Source organism: Pezoporus flaviventris, unplaced genomic scaffold (assembly GCF_033815535.1).
Source record: "Pezoporus flaviventris isolate CSIRO_AGI_PZ_B2104156 unplaced genomic scaffold, CSIRO_AGI_Pfla_v1 ptg000025l, whole genome shotgun sequence".
Lineage (NCBI taxonomy): Eukaryota > Metazoa > Chordata > Aves > Psittaciformes > Psittacidae > Pezoporus > Pezoporus flaviventris.
The window spans coordinates 13,791,665-13,815,545 of NW_026892573.1; the positions used below are offsets into that span (position 1 = coordinate 13,791,665).

The 23,881-nt window shown below is 41.1% G+C and overlaps 1 protein-coding gene, 1 long non-coding RNA gene and 2 other non-coding genes across 6 annotated transcripts; 2 read left to right on the forward strand and 2 right to left on the reverse strand.

Annotated features, from left to right (window-relative positions):
* Nucleotides 1-587: 587 nt before the first annotated feature.
* On the forward strand, nucleotides 588-661 carry TRNAN-GUU (transfer RNA asparagine (anticodon GUU)). The gene has a single exon. It is a non-coding gene; the product is annotated as a tRNA-Asn (tRNA).
* A 214-nt stretch (nucleotides 662-875) lies between these two features.
* Nucleotides 876-948, forward strand: TRNAV-AAC (transfer RNA valine (anticodon AAC)). Its single transcript has one exon. It is a non-coding gene; the product is annotated as a tRNA-Val (tRNA).
* Nucleotides 949-5,245: 4,297 nt separating this feature from the next.
* On the reverse strand, nucleotides 5,246-22,008 carry USPL1 (ubiquitin specific peptidase like 1). Of its 3 annotated transcripts, XM_061457559.1 has the most exons (9): nucleotides 21,742-22,008; nucleotides 17,466-17,632; nucleotides 16,788-16,916; nucleotides 15,069-15,726; nucleotides 11,011-11,097; nucleotides 10,473-10,602; nucleotides 9,172-9,297; nucleotides 8,369-8,529; nucleotides 5,246-7,207 (listed from the first exon to the last, which is right to left on the reverse strand). In XM_061457559.1, the coding sequence occupies exons 2-9, from the start codon at nucleotides 17,562-17,564 to the stop codon at nucleotides 5,340-5,342; spliced, it is 3,258 nt and encodes a 1,085-aa protein (XP_061313543.1). In that variant the 5' UTR covers nucleotides 17,565-17,632; nucleotides 21,742-22,008; the 3' UTR covers nucleotides 5,246-5,339. The 3 variants fall into 3 exon arrangements, with proteins under 3 accessions (XP_061313543.1, XP_061313541.1, XP_061313544.1); XM_061457557.1 differs by lacking the exon at nucleotides 21,742-22,008 and having other exon boundaries at nucleotides 17,466-17,878; XM_061457560.1 differs by lacking the exon at nucleotides 21,742-22,008 and having other exon boundaries at nucleotides 17,537-17,877.
* Nucleotides 11,509-15,060, reverse strand: LOC133271484 (uncharacterized). The gene is made up of 2 exons (XR_009744162.1): nucleotides 14,625-15,060; nucleotides 11,509-14,034 (listed from the first exon to the last, which is right to left on the reverse strand). It is a non-coding gene; the product is annotated as an uncharacterized LOC133271484 (long non-coding RNA).
* Nucleotides 22,009-23,881: the final 1,873 nt, after the last annotated feature.

The window sequence follows — 23,881 nt, forward strand, 5'->3', positions numbered from 1 at the left end:
TGACATCCACCAGCTCCCTCAGCGCTTGTAGGTACTATGGCCAATGGATTTATGTGGGTGCAGCTTTCCTTTCTCCTGTCTCTGAGACCTAGCATTCCTGAGGGCAAATCGCGCTCCTTTGGCATGACTTGTTTTTCACAGCTCACATTAGCTGCTGTTATCACCTTAACACCTTTTAGATGGCTGAAAATTGATCGCTTAATAATTCATTTATAGACTTTATAGAGCGGAAGCGAGACCGCCTGGGCAGCAGATTCCTGGGTCTTCCACTCTGCTCCTCTTTGAGATGTTTCTTTCACACTGACTCACGCCTGTCAGTGCTTCCACTTTCCATTAGCTCTTGCAAACAATTACCAAAGGTCTTTGACCCCTGCGGGATGAATTTTGCCTTCCGTTCCTCTGGTCTCTGGTCACAACCAGTCTACTTGGTACTGCTGGAAGAGACACCACGCCCGCCCCCGCAGCCGCGGCGCGCTGTAAGAACTGCAGGAGCACAATGGCAGCTGCGCGGGTTTAGCGCGGGTTTAACGCGGGTGACCCGGGCTGTGCGGCCATCACCAACCACGTGGGGGAGAGCTCCGCAGCGGGTCTCTGTGGCGCAATCGGTTAGCGCGTTCGGCTGTTAACCGAAAGGTTGGTGGTTCGAGCCCACCCAGGGACGGCAGGTGACTTCTTTTTCTTATGGTGGTCGGGTCTTTTTCCTCCCCCGCTGGGTCCGGCCCGCGCTGCCGCAGATCTCCGCCGAGCCCCCAGCCTCTGCCTCCGGCGGGAGGAGTCTCCCCTTGTTCCCTGCCGGCGGAGGGGAATCGGTGCCACGCCGCCACGCCCCTTGTGCTCGGTCAAAGCGGCCGCAGAAACGACTTTCCCCAATGGGAGTTTCCGTAGTGTAGTGGTTATCACGTTCGCCTAACACGCGAAAGGTCCCCGGTTCGAAACCGGGCGGAAACACTGAAATTTTTAGTGTTTTTTTTTTTTGTCTTGGCGAACGTCAGTTTTCCTTGTTCCTGCATCAAAACGCGCACAGCGTGGAGGACATTACGCATGGTGAGGCCCACACATGTCCCGGTGCAGGAGAACACAAACTGCCTTCCGTGCCGGGGGAGGCAAGGGCTGGGCTGGGTGTTTTATAAGGGAGATTTGGCTCATTACCCTGCTCAAGCTTCTCCTCTGCAAGGAGGCTTTCCCCATCTGCGTGGAAGGATGACCTAAAGGAGGAGAAACGGTTCTCAGCAGAGGGGGTAAAGTTTCTGCAGTGCATATAAGGAAGATGGTGGGAAAACAGTCTGAGTTGTTCCTGTTTCAGGCTGAAGGGAAAGGCTGAGATGGGACAAAAACTTCAAACTCAGTATGATTCCACCATCAAATTAATAGCATTGTCACTGCTTTTCCTGAACAGCCACAGGTGTAGAAGATATTTGGTCCCAGGAACCACTTAAGTTTGGGCTGGAGATAATACCCCTTAAGGATAACATTTATGGTGCTGCAGCACAAAGCATTTAAAATCTTATCCTGCCCTGGCAAAGCCAGGCTTGAAGGCACAGGGATATTCACTGGAATAAAGTGCTATATTAAGAAATTCAAATGCTCAACTTCTTTCTCACAGCCTTCTCTGTCACTTAAATCTCTTTCTCTGCTACACTGATAGAGTGAGCCAGTGAAAATAGGGATATAGAAAATAAAACAACCTACACAAAAGGTGGTTATGGTATGAAGAACTGTAAAACACTATTTAAAAGCTCAAACATGTATTTTATACATAAAAAATACTGGCCGCCCTCTCCTTAAGCCAACAAGGTTGAGCACACACACTCCACTAAAAGAGGAATGTAAAGTAACTTGGGGTTCTCCCACTCTTCAGCTCTCCACCTCTGGCAGCTGCATTGACAGGCTCTGCAACAGGACCAGAGCCCACTTCTGTACACAGGAGCACGCAGACGCCTCCTCACCAGGTGCTCCCAAACCCCACCATGGGCATCAGAGAAGCCCCTTCTGACAGTCATTTACATAAAAGAGCAATACAGACCCATGTCCAGGGAGAAACATCTCCTGAGGGCTTCTTCAGCTTCTCTAGGAAACACGAGCTGGAGGCGTTCTGACCCCAGCAGGTCATCCAGACCTTCTTTCCACTCCGTTCCCAGCATTTGCTTTCTTAATGAGCCCCATGGCTTCACCACGCTTTCCTTCGCTGTGCAGCTCCAGCATCACCCTGTAAACATCTGCACTGTCTACGCACAGCAATGCAAACTTCATCAGTCTTGGAACCCTGTTAACCTTATTCTCCCTCTTGCTCTGTCTGCACGCTCAGATCTCTGCTCAGGCTGTAACCTCTTCCATTCAGAGTCTGCATCCTGGTGGACTTTAAAGCATAGCACACAGAGCTGGATTATCTACTCGGAATCTAACGTGCTTTGCCCTGAGCACAAAGATGCTACGTGGAGAACAGCAGCTGTTCAGCTTTGCAAAAGGAACAAATAGGATGCAACAGCTGTCACTGATACATTGTCAGGAAGGGAATTGTTATTTAAAGCAAGAACCAATGCTGGAAGAATAAACAGCAATAGCCAGTCATGTTATGAAAAACATAAAGATGAAAATCAGTTTTGTATTCAGCACCACAACAAATTTCTAGAGCAGTGCTCTAGTGGCTATACAGCTAAAACCCCATCCAGGCAGCTCCTTTGCAGATGGGCTGGTTCATTACAGGCAAGATGTGAGAGACAGTCCTTTTTCCCCCTGTACTCTTGTTTTAATATATCATTAAGTAGTAAGATCTGAATCAAAGTGCCAGAGCTGATTCTGAACTAAAATCTGTAAATCTGTGAGTAGCACAGTTGTGCCCTTCCCAAATCAGACGACACAGACTGACATTATGTGATGCAAGAGGTGAAGACACCTGAAAATATCATCAAATGCTCAAAGCTATTGGGCTATTTACCCCGTAATGCTGATAAAACCATCAAAATACAGTGACTAACTTCTGCTCATTAATCATATTTGCTATATGCCCACCTAGTGTACTTCTAATTAACAGAAAACTAATACAATACTTTGTGTTCTTTTTATGGCAAATAAAAAGCAGCATTTTAAGGCTAGTCTCAAAACAACAAGTCCAACCACTGAATGCCAAATGGTTTCTTTGGTGATGGGGTTTTCATTCACTCTCATCTGAATTCTCACTTGCACAGGTTCAGAGGTAGTAAAACATTTATGGAAACTGACAAAGCTGCACAGTATCATCTTTAGTGAGCTATTTCAGGAAAATAAAAGGCAGCAAAGAATTTGCAGCACTAACAGATTTAGTTTCATACTTACTTATCTCAGGTGCTATTTATTTGCTTTTGTATCTTCTATACGTGTGTGTACCCACACTGTATCCATGCAGCTGCTGATTGAGGACCCCTAACAACATCAGGAGGTCTCTTCCTTGTGGTGCCCTATGCATTCTGCATCACACCAACTCCAGGCTTGGCACTTCACTCACCCCTTGGTCTGTGTCATGTTTGGAGCCGGCAGTGAGGAGTTCCCGCTCCACAGCTGCAGGTAGTTGCCACTCAGTCACTCACAGACAGTACCTGTACTTGAAGGCAGCTCCCCACTGCTTGGGGAAACCTACAAGTAGTCGTGGTTGGAAGACACACCACTTTTTAGTGGTTTGCATATATAGAAACCACTGGCTGCAAAACTCCACAGGAAAACCTATCACCCCCCTCAAGTCTTGTAGAGGCACCTGGTTTATTCACAGATAAATCAAACTCTAAGTTTGGTCAGCAGGATTTTTAATAAGGGAATTAGTAACAGACCAGTATCTCACCGGCAGTACACCGGCACTTTGCATTCAGAATCCATCGATTTGTTTTCTACTGTAACGTTACCGATTACACTGAAAACAAAGAAGGAGCTCAAGTTCTTTACGAAGATTTACATTTCAAGAATTAAACCATTCCTTGTCTGAAGTGCCAGTTCCATAAACATGTACATAACTGCAAAAGAAATAGCTTGGCAAGGTGAGTTCAGTGCCACTGACAGTTTTTCAAACACTTCTTGAACCTGGTTCAAGCAATCCAAGACTATTTAAATCTGTAGCCATGCCTTGTAATACCAAGTAAGTTCAACTGCACCTATTGGAAGAGCAAGACTGAGGACTTATTTTTTTAACTTCAGATCTAAATCAATGAAAAGAAAAGGAGAACACCTCTGAAACTGGCTGAAATAAGGACTTGCTGGGAAAAATCTTGGTGTTTTTGAGTGCAAGAAAAATGTACAGCTAATCTAATTTAGCATATAATGCCCTGAGGTCTGTGTCTCTGAATATAAAAGACTCCCAACTAGCAAAATGGAAGCTATACAAACCCAGAAACACCAAGACGTGAATCCCTCTGCTTACTCTCTGCTGCCCTGACACAATGTTCATTATTTTCTTCCTATTAGCCTTGCCTCTCCTTGGCACTCTCACATACAGATGGGGTGCACTGCTCTAACATCTCCTAGTGACAACTGTAATGGGTGTTAACTACAGTTGATTTTAATTCTTAGAAACCTTTCTTCTATTAATGAACTTGTAGCTATGAATAATGCAAAGTTACATCTGAAATTCCTTCTCAGTGCTGCAAACATTGGCCTGAATCTTATTAATTTTACTTTAAAAATAACCTGGCTCAGAAGACTATTCTACCAAATTATATTTTCAGTTACCCAGGATTAAAATTCAGTACATGCTGTAAATTTAAATAGGAAAATTTCTGCCCTGCATCTGCCCTTCCTTGGATCCAAGGGGTGGACACACCAGAGTGAATTTACACAGCCGTAATTCTGAGAACAGAGTTCCTAGCAGAATACCAGCCTCCAGTTTACTGTTGCAAATGATCTTTGTATCAAAGGATGCAAACATCTCTGGTTAGAGAAGGTACTTTCGTTTTCTTGGGATTTTTCTTGAATGTCAGATAAAGTAACTTCAGGAATTGGGTGATCACTACTACCTAAACAGTATTTCTTACACCATTACATCATTAAGACTACTGAAGTTTATTATTTCTCAAACTCAGTAGAATATGGGTAAGTTTTCCATATTAAAAACAGCAAAAAATGAAGACTCATAGGTGTTTTTAAGCTAAAAGTTGTAATTATATCTGACAGGTAAAATAACTGCTTCTCAGAATAATAAAATGCATTAAAACCTTATTGTCTGCTACAATAAAATAATAAAAGAAACCAACCTCAAATAGAAATTGTTCAAGTACAGCCAGTGTGCAACTAAACTAGTTAGAAAACATAATTTAATAGTGCTTTGTTTCAAAATATACATAATATTGAAAAATACTCAAACCCAAGAAACCGAATATTTACCATGTTTCAAACAAAGTTTCATCAAAATGAGGTAAGTCTATGTCACCTGCCATTGAGCTCGGTGCTGAAATGGAGAACAGGTCTTCAAGGATGTCCTCCCTCGTAAGACTTTCAAAAGCAAGTTTTTTCACACTGGATTTGCTTACTGTATGAAGTTCTGAATTACTGTCCTTTACAGGACTGTAATAATTATGGTCCTCACTTGTCACTGCTGCATGTGGCACATTGGTCTTCTCATCGGACGCTGTTGTTGGAACACTGCTATCCACCATTTCCATATACATACATTCATCCTCACTTTTTGGAGCCTCTAAAGAAGCAACTGTTGAAGCGGGGGACAGTAATTCCGCCAGTATTTCATCATTGCTAGTGCACCCTGATACAGAGTTTGTGCTGAATTCGGATTCATTATCTGCGGCATCAATCTGACACTGCAGCTCCCTTAAAAAGCTCTGCAATAATTCACTGTCATTGTGAGATTCAGTCTGTGGTGCAGTGCTTACATCTCCATTCACAAGTTTTCCATGTTTCACCTGTTCCACTGCCAGCCTATCTAATGAAGCCAACTTCTTCTTCTTAGCATTAAGTTTTTTTAACAGTTTTAGCCGAAGTTTTTTTGTTTGGTCAGTATCTGACTCTTCTGCCTTCCCAGGGTTATGGCTATGTGAATGGAACTGACTCACTTTACCTGAGGTACCTAAAGTATTTCCTGACTTAGTCCAAGTTGGACCTTCAGTAGTGGTATGACTTGATGTTGGAAGACGCGTGCTTTGAGAAAATCCTTTGAAAGTTGATAAAGGATGAGTATTATTGCTCTGAGGAACCAGTGACTTCAGGGCCTCAGTGGTTTTGTTTGTACCTCTGCTTTGAAATCCACCAAAGTTACTTGCTCCCTTAACTGGCAACCGCACCTCACTTATTTTTTGCATTGAGGGAGTTTTGTAACTTCTTTCATTCTTGAGAGCTGAGGCACTCGAAGGCATAAAAGAATTATTCTTGTTTAATAATTTCTTTACCCAGCTTCCTACAAATCCTCTTTTTTGGTCTTTGTGTGAAGGCTGAAAGGAATTATTGGCAGCAGCAGAACCGGCAACCTGAGAATTCATTAGAGTTTTGCTTGCATCTTTTAAGTCGGGTGATTTTTGTATATTCTCTACTGGTGACAACTTCTTGTTTAGCTGTAGTTCTGAATTTAATCCTCCATGCAAATTAGTTCTGCCATCTGTTCTTTGAGCAAGTGAGTCAGACAGGTCAGGATGGTGGGTTTTGGGCACAGGAGGATTAATATTTGTTGGGTTCAACTTTTCTAGAGATAAGCAGATGCTGGAATCTTCATATAACGTGCATTTATTGCTCATAGCTAGCCTAGTTCCAGCAAACCCTCCTGTACACAGAGTGTTAGGTGAAAGATCTAATTCTTGCTTTTGGGTTGTGCCCATTTCAACAACAGGGTTATTTCCCACCACTTGTCCATTCAGCAGCGATTTACCTTCTGAGTTAACTTGAATTTCTTCAAGCATCAGTGTTGCAAGACCATCATGTTCCTCATGGTTTAGAAAATCTGGCACAATACTTTCATCCTCAGCTATCTGCTGCTGTTTCTCATCTGGATTTCTTGCAGAATCCTCTTTGAGATGTTCTGCATGTGTTTTTTCTACAGTGTTATCAAAACCACAGTGCAACACTGTGGAATTTGACTGTACATTATTAAAAGGAAAATCTTCAATATTTCTATTCGCTTCTTCTGGCACATGTGATGTTTTCCTTTCCCAGATAGCAATATGAATCTCTGAAGGAGGAACTTCAAAACTTATATGCCTCTTGCAATATGGCCCCTTTAAATCATCACATTCAAGCCAACTTCCTGGAAAATAAATAGCAACCAGTGTAGAGACTCAAAGACTTAAAATTGAAGTCACTATCCTCAGACACTTGCCAAATATTTGTATTACCCCATTCCCCTGGCAAGCAGAAAATAAAGGTTTTCTCCATTCTTTATTACATCAGAGAAAACTGGGAGATTTCCACTGGAAAAAGATCAAACACAAGCAGAATTTGCAGCAATATTATTGCAGGTCAGAGCAGGTCAACACAGAAAAAGTAAGCTAAGGGGTTGTTTTTATCTAAGCTAATGATGCTGACATCTTGTCTGAAAACACCTGCACAGGTCTGAGAGAAGAGCCAGCTCTCAAATAATGTTTCTATGCAGGCTTTTACATTGGCTGGGTGGGAGGCACAGGATTTAAAGATAAATTGCTCATCTAATAATCTGCATCATCTTCTGCAAACTGTTAATAGATCATGAGCAAATATTTTACAGCTTTAAGAATTTAAAAATAGATATATAGGATGCATAGGATGTTCCTAACTAGGCACTTCCCAGCTGCTTCCTCTCCCTACATCTTAAACTCTGGCACTGTGATTTAGATGATTTTCATGTGATCACACTTGATAAGACTGCACTCCATTCCCTTTATGGAATCATGAGAATCAAAATATCAACTTTTCTTCTTCTCTGATTATGGCATTCCTGTCAATGGCATAACCATCACACCATTAGTCACATTTCTAACATAGATTTGTAACTCCCACCCCTCAGATGCAATAAAGCTCAGAAATGAAAAGAAACTTAATTAATGCCAGTAGTTCCGTATGTTCTTCTGCTTTCAGCCAAGAATGGATTAGTAACTGACTTCAAACTAATCAATACTGTATGTCCCACAGCTGTGCTCACACTGTATTTTTTAACTTTTACAAAGTTATCAAGGAAAACAGCTTTACCCAAATAACTTTTGCCAGCGAGTACAGTGTAGGACAAGACACTTTTCAGTTAAAGCAAACTGAAACTTTCCCCTTGAGTAACAAAGTTCCCACAATTATTCACAACATTTTAATATGAAGTTTGGAATCCAGACAAAACAAATTCTCATTCTTATATACGGACTGTTGAGAGTATTGCAGTAACCCCTAAAACAGTATTTGATGTAGACTCATGAAGTATTACAATAGAATTTACGGTTCTTACCATCAGAATTCAAAGACCAGGTTATGAAGTGTTGCTTATCTGTTTGATACTGAACAACAGATGTTATTTTGTAGGTGTTTTCTTCAAACTGAAATGAATAGTTCTCCAGGTTGTTATGTGGCAAGCCTTCTACGAAATGTAACATTAATATTGAGGGTACTCTAATAAAGAAACAATAAAGAATCAGTTTATATTAACAAAAGAGTGGCAAAAGTTTCTCATGAAAAAGTGTCTCAAAGAGTCCTGCCCTTTCTATTCTACTCCCACATAGGACTCTTCAGATTGCACAGTAGTCAAAGGGTAAGAATACCCCAACCGTATATTCCATTTTATTATGGACTGGGGAAAAAACAGTACCACGTAAAGGATTTGGGGAGTGGGGAAAATGTGAAAAAAATAGGACACAAATGTGCCATAACCACAGTAGGAAAGGTTGTTCTGCAGTCCAACTTGTAAATGGACGATCAAACAACATTTTTATCCACCAATGGCAGGGGGTGTGAAATGGCTGACACTGGATATCAGTTGTCTATATTTACTACTTGGAAGTAAGTATTTATGACCTGGCTCAAACACATGCGCTGGTCAGCACGTTAAAAACTGCTGTTTCATGTTTATTAAACATTGTTTGTAATTTCAGAATTTAAGAATTATCTATAATCTTAAAAAGTGAGTATTTATCAGAATTTAATGTTTAGAACCTCTGTAAACCCAAGATAATAGTTTGGGTTTAAAAGTGACATGTTCAGTAAATTCTCAGCATTTTATGTATTTTACTTTCAAGTTCATGTATTCAAACTTACTTTTCCAAAATCATCTGTCTTCTTTGAGATCTATCACTACAGTTATTACATGGTCCAACATGAATAGCATTAAGTGGGTGCCAATCAGGGATTATATTTGTGAATGTTGTTAGTGTTTTCCTTAATCTGGATACAGACACAGAGTAAAAAAAGAAAAAGAAAAAAAAGTGTTAAGATGAGTTGTTGATCAGAACACAATAAATACACACATTAGGAGAAAAAAGTTATAAAAATATTAAGGCAAAGCCAAATTCTATTCATATTCATGCCATTTGTGTGAATTCCAAAAGTCACCACTTGTTTTCAGGAGCTCTGTGGCCTTCAGATTCACAGTATTTGCTCTTTCCCCCTAAGCATGTTATGTCCATTTCCTTTCCAACAGAAAAGACAGACCTTGTACCAGGTTCTGCGCAATTTACTGGCTAATGTAGAATCTCAAGGAGAGAGGAAGAGGCAACAAATTACCTCACAATCCATCTTACACAAGGTCTTGTTTTCAAAAAACAGTACACTGGCAGCAAAGATTACACAGAAGTTACATTGTATAAAAATACAATGTACAGGATATTAAAGTGACATAACAGCATATTCATTCATTAGCTACAGAAAGGACTTTCATTATATTCAGCCTAACCTAGTTTTTCAACTTTAAAAAAACCAACCAGAGCACGTAACAAAGGCCTTTGAACACACCCTATTAACCATGACCATACATTAGCTGGCAGTGTAACTAACAGCATTTATCTCATCTCACTTGTGGATCTAGAATTCTATTGTATAAACCTAAGACAGGGGAGAGAAACAGGTATTTTTCAAGTTGTGAGCTGTCTTCTGAAGGTGTCTCTCTTCCCGATGACTTTAAAGGCGCTTAAGTTACTAGCTTGTACCTCCAGCTATGCAGAAGTAAATAAATTCTCAAGAAATTAATTCCCTGTAATACTATTTTAGAATAGGTAATTCATGTGAGAGAATCTCTGATTCTTTGTAATCCAAATGAGTATTACAGACATTCCTCAATAGCAAAAGTGTACTAGGCTTGTATTTGTTAGAACCACAACAATTCTCAGCAAAATCTCAGAGTATGGTCAGGGACTCACACAATTACCTATTATTTCTTTTTTAAGTGACAATATGGTTGCCCTAGACACTAACTTAAAAAAGTAGATCTTAAAGCACTTAAAACTTCACCAACAAGTTTAAGCTGTTGGTGAGATCTGGAGATATGAAGAAAATCAACTATTATATGCAGATTTTAAAACAACAGAACAGTTCTATAGAAGCTACTTAGATAAAAACCTCACCGGTTCTGGTATTTGTAGCCACAACATACACATTCAAACTTCCATGAAAATGAATGCAAGAATAGTTTCTCAGCTTGTTGATCCAGTTGTAAGAGCAGAGGCAGTGCAAACACTGGACTCTCCTTCTTACCTGCAAAGATGGGACAGAAGAAACAGTCACTGACTATTTGAAATCAGCTTCCAGTACTTCAAAAAAGGAAGAAAATAAGCTTATTACTATTATTTTCATTGCAGTTATTCAAGGCTATATTTCTAATCCTCACAGCAAAGAGACTGAACCATGTTATTAGGTTGTTCTCACTGACAATTTCTTGAGTAAAGCATAGCTACAAAGATAAGATTATGCTCTCTCGAAAGTCAAAACCATTCAAAACAGCTGATCACACTGTAAAGTATATGTATGTCACTAGTAAGAATGAGGTACGTGAAAACTGCCTTACATTAGTATGTACATACATATTTTTATGTACTGATATACAAGGTATTATATGGAGAGTTTCTGGAAAGTAAATAAAGAGATGCTGCACTAATTACTTACCAACTTCACATTTAAGCCGAGTCTGAAGCTGTGCAAACATTCTGTTTCTGATTTCATTGAGATGAGATTCTGCTTTTGGAAGAACATCTAAGGAAAAAAATACGTAATGTCGTCATGTATTTATGTGTAACACCCCCACCCTTTCACACACATATGTACCCCTAACATGCACTCATTCTCTGCCAGCTAATGCCTTTCATATTGACGCATACTTGCTTGAAACTGTTGGTAAAACAGCCAGTGTCTGGTATTAACCGATTGGAAAATTATAGAAGAATTTACACAAGTTATTCACACTTTACTGCAGTCTGCTAACCAGAAATTATACTTGACCTGACTTAAATTATGGCTTAGTGTGTACCAACAGTTAGATACTAACAACATGCAAAGATATAGTGGAAGGTGTCCCTGCCCATGGCAGGGGGCTGGAACTAGATGATCTTAAGGCCCTTTCCCACCCAAACCATTCTATGATTCAATGACAGTGTAACCCTGGAGATTCAGAGATTAAAAGATGATTTTAAACCCTAAACATTAAGATCAAAAGTGCGAAAATTTGCTTACATGCTTTTGAATGCTACACACTTCATAATAAAACATGCTGTTTCTACATAAACACATTCTTTAAGCACAAGCAGGAATGTAACTTCTACTACACAATCATGATCACAACTTGTAAAAATTGAAGGATTTAGAGCAGCTGCTAAGACTATTTAGTCCTTACAAAATCTATGCATATAAAAAAGGTAAAAAAGTTTCTTGCTGCTCTATGGCTTTTAATTCTTTTTAAAAACAGCTTATGTAAAAGAGGCTTAAAAACTGCAGAGAGAAGCAGAATGAACACTGCACCTATTCTCCACAACAATTTTCATTCAATCACCTATCCACTGTTGCCCAAACAAACTACTTTGTTTTCCAGCAGTTCCTGGAAATGTGAAGATTCCTGGAAAGCAGAATATATGAACTACTTCAGAATATTTCTGGACCACCACCCCCTCGCCCTGTAATAGAGTATGTATTCTATGCCACAAGGTAGATGAAATGATTTTTGCTACACCTATTATTTTTCCCAGGAAAGATATGACCTTCTTAAAGTTCTCTAATGCTCTTCTGGGACTGTATTTTATATATTTAAACACATTTATCCTGAAATGTCTATTGAAAGAAAAAAAAAAAAATCGTAGAACCAACTAGGGTGGAAAAGACCTTTAAGATCATCAAGTCCAACCATTACCCCAGCACTGCCAAGACCACCACTAAACCAGGTCACTAAGGGCCTCATCTACACATTTTTTGAACACTTCCAGGGATGGTGACTCCACCACTTCCCTGGGCAGCCTGTTCCAATGCCTTAGCACCCTCTCAGTGAAGAAATTTTCCCTAATACCCAGTCTAAACCTCCCTTGGCACAGCTTGAGGCCATTTCCTCTTGTCCTAGCACTTGTTACTTGGGAGAAGTAACACCACATACCATTATGAAGGGCTAACAATTCATTAGCTGCTCCTCACTCAGAAAGACCACCTTATTATTTAAAACAGCTAAAGCTAGAAAGGGAGGTGCCATTCTCTACAGTTCACCAGGAGGAAACGGGGTAACGGCCACCTCTCACATCAAACGAGGACCACAGGCAGAAAAGATGCACACAGGAAATAAATAATGAGATGGGGAGAAAAGACGAAGATTAGAAAGTGGTGAAAAGCAGCAGGCAGCAGTGATGAGGCTAAGAGACACAGGAGCTCAGAGAAAAAACTCTTCACCTTGGCAGGAGAAGGTAAATGGCATCCCTGGGAGTGGCCAAGAGGAAGGAGGCTGTATTACTACTCCAGGCCGGATGTGACCCTTAAAATTTCACACTCTATTGGGACAGTCAGTTTCCCCTCTAAAGGCTTAGAAACCAGAATTGAAAGTAAAACACTACACACATTTACGATATTAGAACATTCAGGAGTGCTGCGGATGTGACTCATATTTTGAACATGTAATGATGGCAATATTGTGACACTAACAGCTCCAAGTTACTATAATGGAATCCCCATGCAACACGTGGTGGAAGAACACAGCTGCAAACACTTTCATGAGGGGTCTTACATGTTTCCTCATGATTTAGGCCAGTTTAATGGCTCAGTCCTCTTTCAGATTAAGATAACAGAAATTCCATTTACTTGATGGTTGTGTACCCAGACATTATTATTGGAATTCACAAAAAAATTTATTCTAAGTCATTTTTATCACTGATTAACATTTTCAAACCAGAGCCTGAAGTAAGATCCAAATCCATATTAGGTACATTTGGCCCAATTTGATAAAGATACCATTAATTTTTATATAAGCAGCTATTAACATTTAAATGACTTCTTCAAAATTTGATCAAAATTGCAGAAGAGATCCACTGCTAGGTGTAGAACTGTTTCTGCAATCAGATATTAGAAATTAAGCAGGATGATCTTCAGCTGCAAAGTTTGGTTCCAATACCGCTCCCAGCTTCCCCAAAAGCTACAGAATTTAGGATCATTTGGAGACTCAGGGGAAAGACCTTATGGCATGAAGCTGTGGATGGAATTTAAACTGAAATTATTTATATCCTGTTTTATTTTATGCCTTTAGTGCTATTCCATAAAGCAAATTCTAACATAAATGTAAATGTGTCAGCACTGCACAAGCAGTGTCAATGCATCTGCCCTTACATAGATGCAGTTGCTGAAGGATCCCTACCAATGTAACTCTTCCCATGCTAATCTGTGAACCTTGGACCCAATGTAACGTGTCATTTGTATCCAGAACTTCTCCATGAGCAATAGACAGAATAAAATATCTCTAAAAGAATATGCAGCTGTCATGGAGCACAATGGATGGCCAAGAGAAGGTAAAAAAAACACCTGAGAACAGCCCCTGAATATAAAGGCTGTAGGAAGTAAAGCCCATCCTTACCTGTTGGTTTGTCAGCTGTCATCCTCACTGAATCCTTTTGCTAGTTTGGACACACGGATGACACCAATAATACCTTTTGACTAATTCCATTAGCTCTGCTTTACAGCTCCTATTTATTAAATTATTGCCTATCCTTTTCTACATGTTTTTAAAACAGAAACACAAAGGATTTATGAAAGCAAGAAACAAGCCATGGGTCACCTGCCCCAGGCTACATTGCAAATGGAACTGAACGAAAGGCTCTGGTTCCATCCCTGACTAACTAGAGATCAGTATTAATTTTCTAATAGATGATCTCTTAGAATTTCACTTAAGACACCAGTGGGTCAGTTCAAGAGGACTAAGACAAACAGATCTTAGTTTAAGTCTTAAACTGAATACACAGTAGAGGAGCTGATCAAAGGCCATAGTAGTTGATTAGAGTGACACATCCTCCTCTGACTCAGCTGTGCTGCCCAGAAGGTTGCCCCTAGTTGCCCATCACCACCCCTGAGCTTGGAGGTTAGTCCTCAAACCTATTAAGCTGCACATGTAACACTCACAAACCCTTTCAAGAAGGTATGAACCAGGTTAATGTGTTTGACCAATTTTGACTAAAACAGGTTAGAAGTGCTATCATGCACAGCACAGCTTGCAGACTTTAGGGGAAGCATTCCTTCAGTGAGTGCAGCTGGAGCCAGAAGACAAGATATCTTCCCAGCTTTACTATTTTTGGTGTGACAAGGCAACTGCCCACTTATACAAGGATATAAGCCACAACGGAAATTAATTTGTAGATTAAGATTAGAACAACATCCTAATATGTTAACCATCAGATAGGAAGGAAACAAAGTCAGGTTCAATTACACAAAAAAAATCACAAATTCTGTATGGAGGATATGACAATAAAAAATTCAAGTTATACTTAGTGTTTAATTCCTTCAAAGTGTGCATGTTTGCCCAAGAAAGAGGTTACTGGGATTCTGATAGATAAAGCACACTACTCTGCAAATTCATGATAATGAGTTGCGAATCATTCTTTTGTGAACTTGAAGTAGAATGAAGGCACATTTAAGGGAACTGTACTAAATTCCACATATTTGTAGCAGATGAGTCTGAGTATGAAGAAAGAACAGCTGAATTTACTCACCTTTTACTTTACTCCTTTTACAGGTATTCAGAAGCACAGTTGCTTGATTATATTTTGTTAAGAGTTCCTGAACTAAACATTTTCCATCATCACAGTCTTCTGCTAGAGGAAATGTTAATGTTTCTAAGTGTACTAGTGCTGACAAAATACAATCTAACCAACAAAGGTTATGCAGATTTCTCCACTGAAGACATAAATCTGTGTTATTAGTGGAACCTTTATCACCTTTGAGCAAAATTTCAGATGTTGTTGAGGAAAGTTCAGAATTTGGCAAGAGTTGAGCTCCAGGACTAGAAGCATTAGGTGAACTCTCTTTAGAGCTGTTGGTGTTTGTGGTTGTGTCAAAATTCACCTTCTGGGTGCAGACCTCCACACTGATACTAGGTTTTTGCTGGTCATTTTGTAACATGTCATGTAGGCTTGACTTGGGAAGACATAAACCATTCTGACAGCTTTTGACAACAGGGTCTGTATTAATACTGTGCACACCATTTGCCACATTATTAGTTCTTGCTTTTTTTGGCTGTGATTCAACAGAAGGAAAGTCACTGATGCCACAAAATTTCCTTTTCTTATCAGTAGGTGGAACTTGATGATTTTCTGAATCAGCAGAAGTAATTATGCTGTTTAATGGTTTATAACCAAGAGGGTAGATACACTAAAGGAAAGAAAGAAAGTTACAGTGAAATCTACAAAGCAATTTCAGGTGAACAAGATCTAAAAAAAACCCACAAAACATACTCTTAAAAATGTAATGTAGGACTTCCGTAAAGTGGCATTTTAGTGAAATCATTAGATATATTCAGTCATGTTGGCTGCCACCAACCACCTCATTGTTTTTCATGAGCCCTACCATGGTTTCAAGGAGAAACTGCTCCATGACCCTGCAAGGCACAGAGGTGAGACTGACTGGTCTGCAGTTAGCCAGGTATTCCATTTTTCCTTTCTTGAAAATCGGGGTTATATTTCCCTTTTTCCAGTCATCAGGAACTTCACCTGACTGCCATGATTTTTCACATACGATGGACAGGGGCTTAGCAACTTCATTTGACAGCTCCTTCAGGACCCACGGACAGATTTCATCAGGTCCCAAGGACTTACATTCAGGGTCCTAAGATAATCTCGAAACTGATCCTCTTCTACCATGGGTCTAAGGTCTTCATTCTCACAGTCCCTGCATTTGCCTTTCAAGACTTGGGTGGTGTGGTCAGAGCACTTGCTGGTGAAGACTGAGGCAAAGAAGTCACTGAGAACCTCAGCCTTCTCCAAATCCAGGGTAGCCAGTTCTCTCGTTCCCTCCTGGAAACGCCCCACATTATCCCTGCTCTGTCTTTTGTTTGCGACATACCTATAGAAGCCTCTACTGTTATCTCTGACATCCCTGGCCAGACTGAATTCCAACTGGGCCTTGCTTTCCTGACCTGATCCCTAGCTTCCCAGGCAACGTCCCTGTATTTCTCAATATTATTTAGAAGCAGGGAGGGATGGCAAAAGCAACTCATATCTAGCCTAGTCCGTACTAGTTTAAAGTCACCAGTCCATATGGGATTGCTATACCCTCCCCACATACAGCGGAACAGCAGCTGAAAAGCGAGAGGCAACAAAGGCTTCTCTCAACAGTCTGCTTCCCATCACCAAAATACTGAACTTAAAGAGGTGTAAACACTGAAGGTAAAGGCCTATATGCAAACCAAAACCCCCTGTTAATTAGTGTAATACCAGAGGATTTCCACAGAGAAAAACAGACTCTTGAAAATTAATGCGGTAAGTCCGTAAAACTTGGATCTGGCCCTTCTCTCTGCAGACTGGACAATGCTCATGTGCAGCTACTTCCACAGGATTACAGTTCTGAAAAAATATAAAAGAAAAAGCAGTATAAGCGTATGTATTTCATATGTTATCACAAGGTAAGACATACATACATATCAAGATAGAAAACCAACGTGCAACTTCTAAATGTAATAGCTAACCCAATATTAAAAAGTAAACTAGATTTTAAAAATATAAGATACATATTCATACAGTAGTGTTTAAAATTAATTCATTTTTTTGATTTAAATATTCAAATATTTCATAAGGCATCTTTAACAACACAATTACATAATATTTCATTCTATTTGAACTAAACCACCAGACTCTTATTGCCAGGGAACACAAGCTCAGACCTTTGAAAGACAAATAAATTTAAATAGGAATGCAAACAGCAGTAAAAATAGTGCCAGTAAAAAAATCATAGGCACAGATTTACTTAAAGTAATCTTTCGCCATTGTTAATAGATTTCCGTGGAAAATAATTTTGAGATTTTTGTGTTTTTGCAAAATTAAGACCAATTAAAAATCTCTCAAAGCAGAGAAAAATATGAACTTTGCACACATGTAAAACAAGTTTCAACTGACTTTTCCCAAATACCCCACCATGTGGAGTGTCGATTTCCCTATACCAGTCCCTTCTCCAATCACTTGCAAACCATTTGTAGTCTTCTGGGTATCCATCATCCTGAGCCACTGGCTAATTTATGTCACTTGTAACAATGTCATGACCACTAAGGCTTTCTCAAAGACTCCTGAAAAATAAGAAGTGAATAAAACAATTAAAAAAAATTAGATTAAATTTGGAGGAAAAAAAAAAGATACCAACAATAATGCAGCATGTATATTCTGAGGAAATGAATTCAGAAGAGTATTTTCTTAGCTGAAAATACTTATTTTCTAGTGCAGATTATGAACTTAAAACTTCCATTAAGTCATGTAATAAATTTAACTGCTTTAGCCCCTGAATTTGCAAGCTTATCTATTCTTTGCGCTCTACAAGGTCTCAGTTTCTGCTTTGCAGAAATGTGGATGTTGTGCCTGAGCATCTCTGCTTACTGCACCTAACCCTCAGAGAGAACAAAAGCATGGGTACAACAAGATCCCATACAGTTAGAAATTGCTGCTGAGCATTTTTTTTTAAAAAAGCTACTGTTGCACCTTTCAAAACAGTGGATTTACTGAATAATCAACTATTAAAAGTTTATCCTGCAAATGTAACAATTCTTAACTACAGAAGAGCAACCTGCTGTTACTGTCACTTTTGGAAACCTCTCCTGATGTTATTTTAACACTGTTAAAGACATCCTAGCAAACTAGAATTCTTCCACAGTTATCACTACTATATAACTGTACTGCATGTTTTACATGTGACACTGAATATTCTATTTCAAATGATTTCTCATATTCAGGGCCTAATTTTGCTCTTCTCACATATCATACATACACAGAAACTTATTTTCTGAAGGGTTTCTACAAGGATGCTGGAGAGGGACTCTTCACCACAGACTGCAGTGATATGACAAGGGGTAACAGGTTAAAACTTAAACAGGAGAAATTGAGGCTAGGTGTAAGGAAGAAGTTCTGTGAGGGTGGTGAGGCACTGGAACGGGTTGCCCAAGGAAGCTGTGAATGCTCCATCCCTGACAAGTGTGCAAGGCCAGGCTGGATGGAGTCTTGGGTGAGACGGTTTAGTGGGAGGGAAGGATGGAACTAGATGATCTTAAGGTCATTTCCAACCCTAACTATTCTATGATTCTGTTTGTGAAGAACAACTTCAGTATGAACCAGGTACACACCAGAATGCAGCTCCTTAAGTCTATTCACTGGCACTGAAGCTAACTACACCTTGAATCAGCCAGAAAAAACACTGAAGTTTAGAACTGTAGGGACCATTCTGCTCCTGTTGACTTCATATGGAACAACCTAGAATAAATACGTATCTCCTTAAGATGTTAAGAAGGAAGTAAAAGGCAAGTTAAATTGCGAAGTCAACAGTATTAATCCCCTTCCTTCAGCCACGACTGTTTCTTTTTCATTATTTCCACCGACTAACATCCTATCCCACACCATGATGTCCTTTCAATCCTTTCTTACACTATTGCACTAACTCATATTATAGTTCATTTCAGAAAAAAGAAAATCCCAAGGCATTCTTGGAGACCTGTGTAAATACTAGTTTAACCCAAAACCATTTATAATCCTGGACGAGGACAGACTGTACAGAACTGGGCAGAATACTTAAAAAAAAAACCAACCAAAACCAGAGCATAAATAAAACCAATTCAATAGAAAAATGTAACAACTTATTTCAAATCAGTTCTAAATAGCAACTTGAGTGGGTCAAAATCAGATGATGGTGTGTCTTACTGATGCTTTCAGTGTCTTCAGCAGCTCTTCTCAGAATTACCAGGCTGCAGCATGTGAAGACAGCATACCCTGACTTTTAAAACTAATGGTGGTAACGGACAGTAAGTACATAAAAATATGAACCCACATGCTTTAGAGAGCATGTTTAGTTTTCAAAGTAGATTTGGAAGGTGTACAAGAAACAGCATTGTCCCACGCTCAATCAAGCTAAAAATTCACGAATTAGCTGAGAGTATACACGCTTGTTGGACTACAAAGGCAAGCTCTCCAATTTTTCACACAGGGGCAATATCACTATTACACTGTGACTCTACTCTATTATCATATATTTAGTCTAGCCAGGAACTTGATTTTTGTCATGCAGGTTGTGCAGAGATCAACCATGCTAAAACAGGTAACAACTTTACTCTCCATGCTATAGCTAACAAGAAAATGTCTCTAACTATTGTTCAGGGGGCTTTTAGTCAATTCTTTGGCCTGCAGCAGTCTCAGCTCTCCAGAGTAAATAAAATACACAGATGACATGACTGGAACTCCAGGCAATTTCTCACCACATAAATATAACTCACACTCAAGAAGATTAGCAACACTAACAACCTTCAGGTTATTCCTTTTTAAGCTTGCCTTGGGTTTATAAAACATTTATTTCTCTGCAAGTCCCTGTTTTGCCTGTCATCACTCTCAAAAGGAAAGCAAGGGTTTTGTTATGTTTTCTGTTATTTCTGCTCTTATTTTTAAATACTGTTCTGAGATGTACAACACCTTCCTCAATTGTAATCACCCAGCACCACAGTACTGGAGTAAAGACTTTTACTGCACTTAAAATATAATAAACTTAAGAATAAATTATTAATTGTCCTTTTACATCAAAGACAAACTCAACAAGCAAATAGAACAGGTGTGCCAGTACTGCATATGTAGAGTGGTACCAACTGGCTTGCCCGCACTTTTCAATATTTGTAACATTACAGCAAGTTAGTTGTGATCTCTGCACAATGTACAAAACTTGTCAACAACTGCCAAAAAAACCAGCCAGTTAAAAGACTGCTGTATCAAGGGCTGAAACAAACCATTTGTAGCTTCAAGTAAATTCCACATTCCAGATGGGAAAGTACAGAGAAATGCATTTTCAAGCTTACCAGGTAATGTTTTAAACCAATTATGCTACTTTCCTTCTTTACCCTGAATACTTGAAAAATGTAACTCAAACTATGCTTCGGACCTGGTGTAATTATTAAGGTTATGCTCATGCTTCATTGATTAGAGTTGACCTAATGACTCACTGCTGCAAAACAGGGAGGTCTCCTCTATCCTCATTTCCCTCTCCCCACCTTCTCTAACAGCACATTTGTCAGACTTTCCACAGGTAACTGAACTCAAAAACCAGCAAAAAAAAAAAAAAATCAGTAAAGCACAAGTTTTTCTGCTCTTCTAGTAAGTTAAATTAGCCTGTGAAAAGGTCCAATGAGGTACAGAGCTGACAGGGCAGAAGACCGAAACCAACAAAAAGGTAGAGGTTTGGAAATACAGATTTGATGGATGTACTGTTAGATGGTTATGGCATTGTCTAGATGGCTGCACTTAAAGACTTACAGTCAATGGCTCTATGTCCCAAGTAGAAGCCAGTAACGACCACTGCCCTTCAGGGGTCCATAGTGGGACCAATACTGTGTAGTATCTTTGTCAATGACACAGACTGTGGGATTGAGTACACCCTCAACAACTTGATGATACCAAGCTGTGGTACAGTTGATACCCTGAAGGGAGGGGACACCATCCAGGAAGCCCTTGGCAGGCCTGAGAGGTGGGCCAGTGAAAACCTCATGAGGTTCAACAAGGCCACATGACAAGGGATAGGGACTACACACGTTTTGTTGACAAATCATTCAGTACTTCCAAAAAAAATGCCAGTTGGTACAAGGAAAATACAACCTAAACTAGTGAAGTTTATTATAGATGTGGCCAAGAGATGCAAGATCACAGGAAGGGACATGGCACAGGATGAGGGAAGAGGGATGTAGGGTGCCCACTGCCAGGGCTGTGCTGGCCCCTGGGCTGGCAGCTGCCCTTTCCACAACACCTAAAGGTGCTCTGCTGCTGAAGGTACAGCTGTGGTTAAACAGCCTCCTCAGTTCTTAATTGACATCCAGGGCGATCCATATGTTATGGAAAGACTGCAGAAGAAAGAAGCGTTCGTGGAGTCAATTGTCAGAAGGTAACAACCCTGACCAACGGGTACAAACACATACACACGTGCGGCAGTACCTCACCAAGAGCACCCTTTCACCAACGAGTGCTTTCAGCCGCACCGCGCCCCCTCACTGCACATCTACTGACATGAAATACTCAGTCGGCATTCAGGAACCCGTAAGACACCCTCTCGCCCCCAGCCCCGACCACGCACCAGCAGCCTCCCAGAGGGCTCCGCCTCTCCGCAGAGCTCCGCACACAACCCCCCCCAGCCCGCGGGCCCCACGCCGGGCCCCGCTCTCACCTCCTGGCTGCCGCCATGCCTCTGCCTCCCCGCGCCGCGCTGGCGGCCCCAGCCCCAAGATCCCCCTCAGAGGCCTTCCCGCGCCACACGTGAGCTCTGCGGGCACGGCCCTCGCCGCGAGGCCGTTACGCGGCGGCCGTTACTCAGCCGCCGTTAACCCGAGGCGGCCGCCAGGGTCAAACGCGGCCCGCATGGCAGCCCGCAGGGCTGCTGCGCAGCTTCCGGCACCTCCCCGCCGCCATGCCGGCCCGGCCCGGCCCGCCCAGCTCCCAGCAGGCAGCGGAGGCGGAGCCGCTGAGCGGCGGCGGCCCGAGCGGGCCTGAGGTATTCTTTCCTGCCCTTCCCCCTCGCGGCGCGGTGGGAGGGGACGGTGCGGGCCGTGGCCTGCCCGCCTCCGTGGGGGCCGACCCTGCGAGGAGTCGGCGCCGCACCGCTTTCCGTCGGCTGCCCGAGCAAGGAAGGGCCCTGTAGCGGCTCCCTGCGTCCACCGAGGGGCGAAGCTCGGTAGCTGCGCCCGTTGCAGCGCTGTGGCATGAGCCGGCAGCCCTGCCCTCTGTAAGCCTGCGGCCCCGAAAAATACCGTGCTGCCGCCTCACAGCCGCATGGCTTCTAGCCATGCCTTTGCGCGTACTCGGAGCAGGGAGTTGATTAATCTGCAGTTCATTGAACACCTGCTTAAAATCACGCCCAGAGTGTGGTTTAACCTTTTCCGAGGTTCGGTACCTCGCGGCTTGCCTTTCTCTCCTATCACTGAGACACTGGTTCCGTCAGCCCTGCTTCTGCCGGAGCGCTGTGGTGATGCGCACTCTCCCTGTTGAAAATCTAACAGCCTAGAGCATTCTTTGCAGTCGGTTTTGGATGCTTCAGCCTCAAGAAGCTGAGGTGATGTGGAGCTCTCGGTCTCAGCGAGTATTAATGCATTAAGAGCCTCGGGCTGAAAGAGCTCAGTTTTTGATGCTAGTATTTGAATCCGCATTGGCCCCTTTTCCTCGAGCGTGAGCTGCAAGGAGCTAAACGGCAGCGGCGTTTAGCAGCGGTCAGTGCTCTCCTTCAGCTACGTCAAGAAGGCTGGCAGTCAGTGTGGTCCAAGGCAGACAGATCTAGGGGCTGGAGGAGGGAATGAGTCAGGGAATTTTTCTAGCGATAGCACCAAAAAAAAAAAAAAAAAAGCCTTCTCTATTATTGCTGCCTCTGCTTTGCTGGCACCTTACTCTTTTACACTGTATGACTTATATTCGTGAAATAATCTGTTAGTGTATTGGCTTCATTGTAACATCCGTAACCTCGCATTTTACTGTAGCTGTTCTTTTAATTTGTACAGCAACGTTTTGAAGTTTGAATTAATGTTTGAAGATACTTTTCTCTATCAGAGGAAATTATTTGCCTGACTGGAGAAAGATTGCAATGAAACTTGGCAATAATTTTATGTGAAGTACTTTTTTGAGCCTGGGCTTGGGTTTTGATTCATTAGTGCTTTCATGGTGGAGGATGTATTTTTTTTCAGTTTACTTGCATCAAGAGTGTAAAGCACTTTGTGATAAGTTGAGTAGGAGCAGGAACTGGCTGTCTCTACAGCCACTGAGACTGGTGTTTCTGCATGTGCATCCAATGCAATGTATTTAATCTCTTTTGCAGTTGCTCTGTTTAACTGTTAAAAATGGTCAAATAACATAGTCCACTGAAGAATGTTGTTAAGTAGTTTCATTAGGCAGTTGTATGTATGCAGTGATTTTACTCGTGGTATTTTAGAACTCGTAAAGTGGGTTTAGCCCTAGTAATATTTATTTATGACTAAAATACAGTGCTTGCTTGTGTGCAATTTTTAGCTTGTTTTCCTCGTAGTTTAGGTTTTCACTTTTCCCAGGGGTGACTAGAGCCCATTGTTTTGGATTGGGCTTCCACCAAGCATAAGCTTTTGTTTCAAGTATATACTTTGTAACTGATGATATGGCTAAAGGTGTTTGCTTATGTTTGTGTGTGCACTAGAATGATTAAATAGACATTTTTCCTGCTTATTAGTATGGACTAATGTTGAAAAAGTTCCAGTATAGATTACAGTTCTCTGATCACTTACAATTCATGACTTGATGCTGTTACGATTTTTAAAGCTAACATAATATCTCCCCTCCCCTTCTTTTCC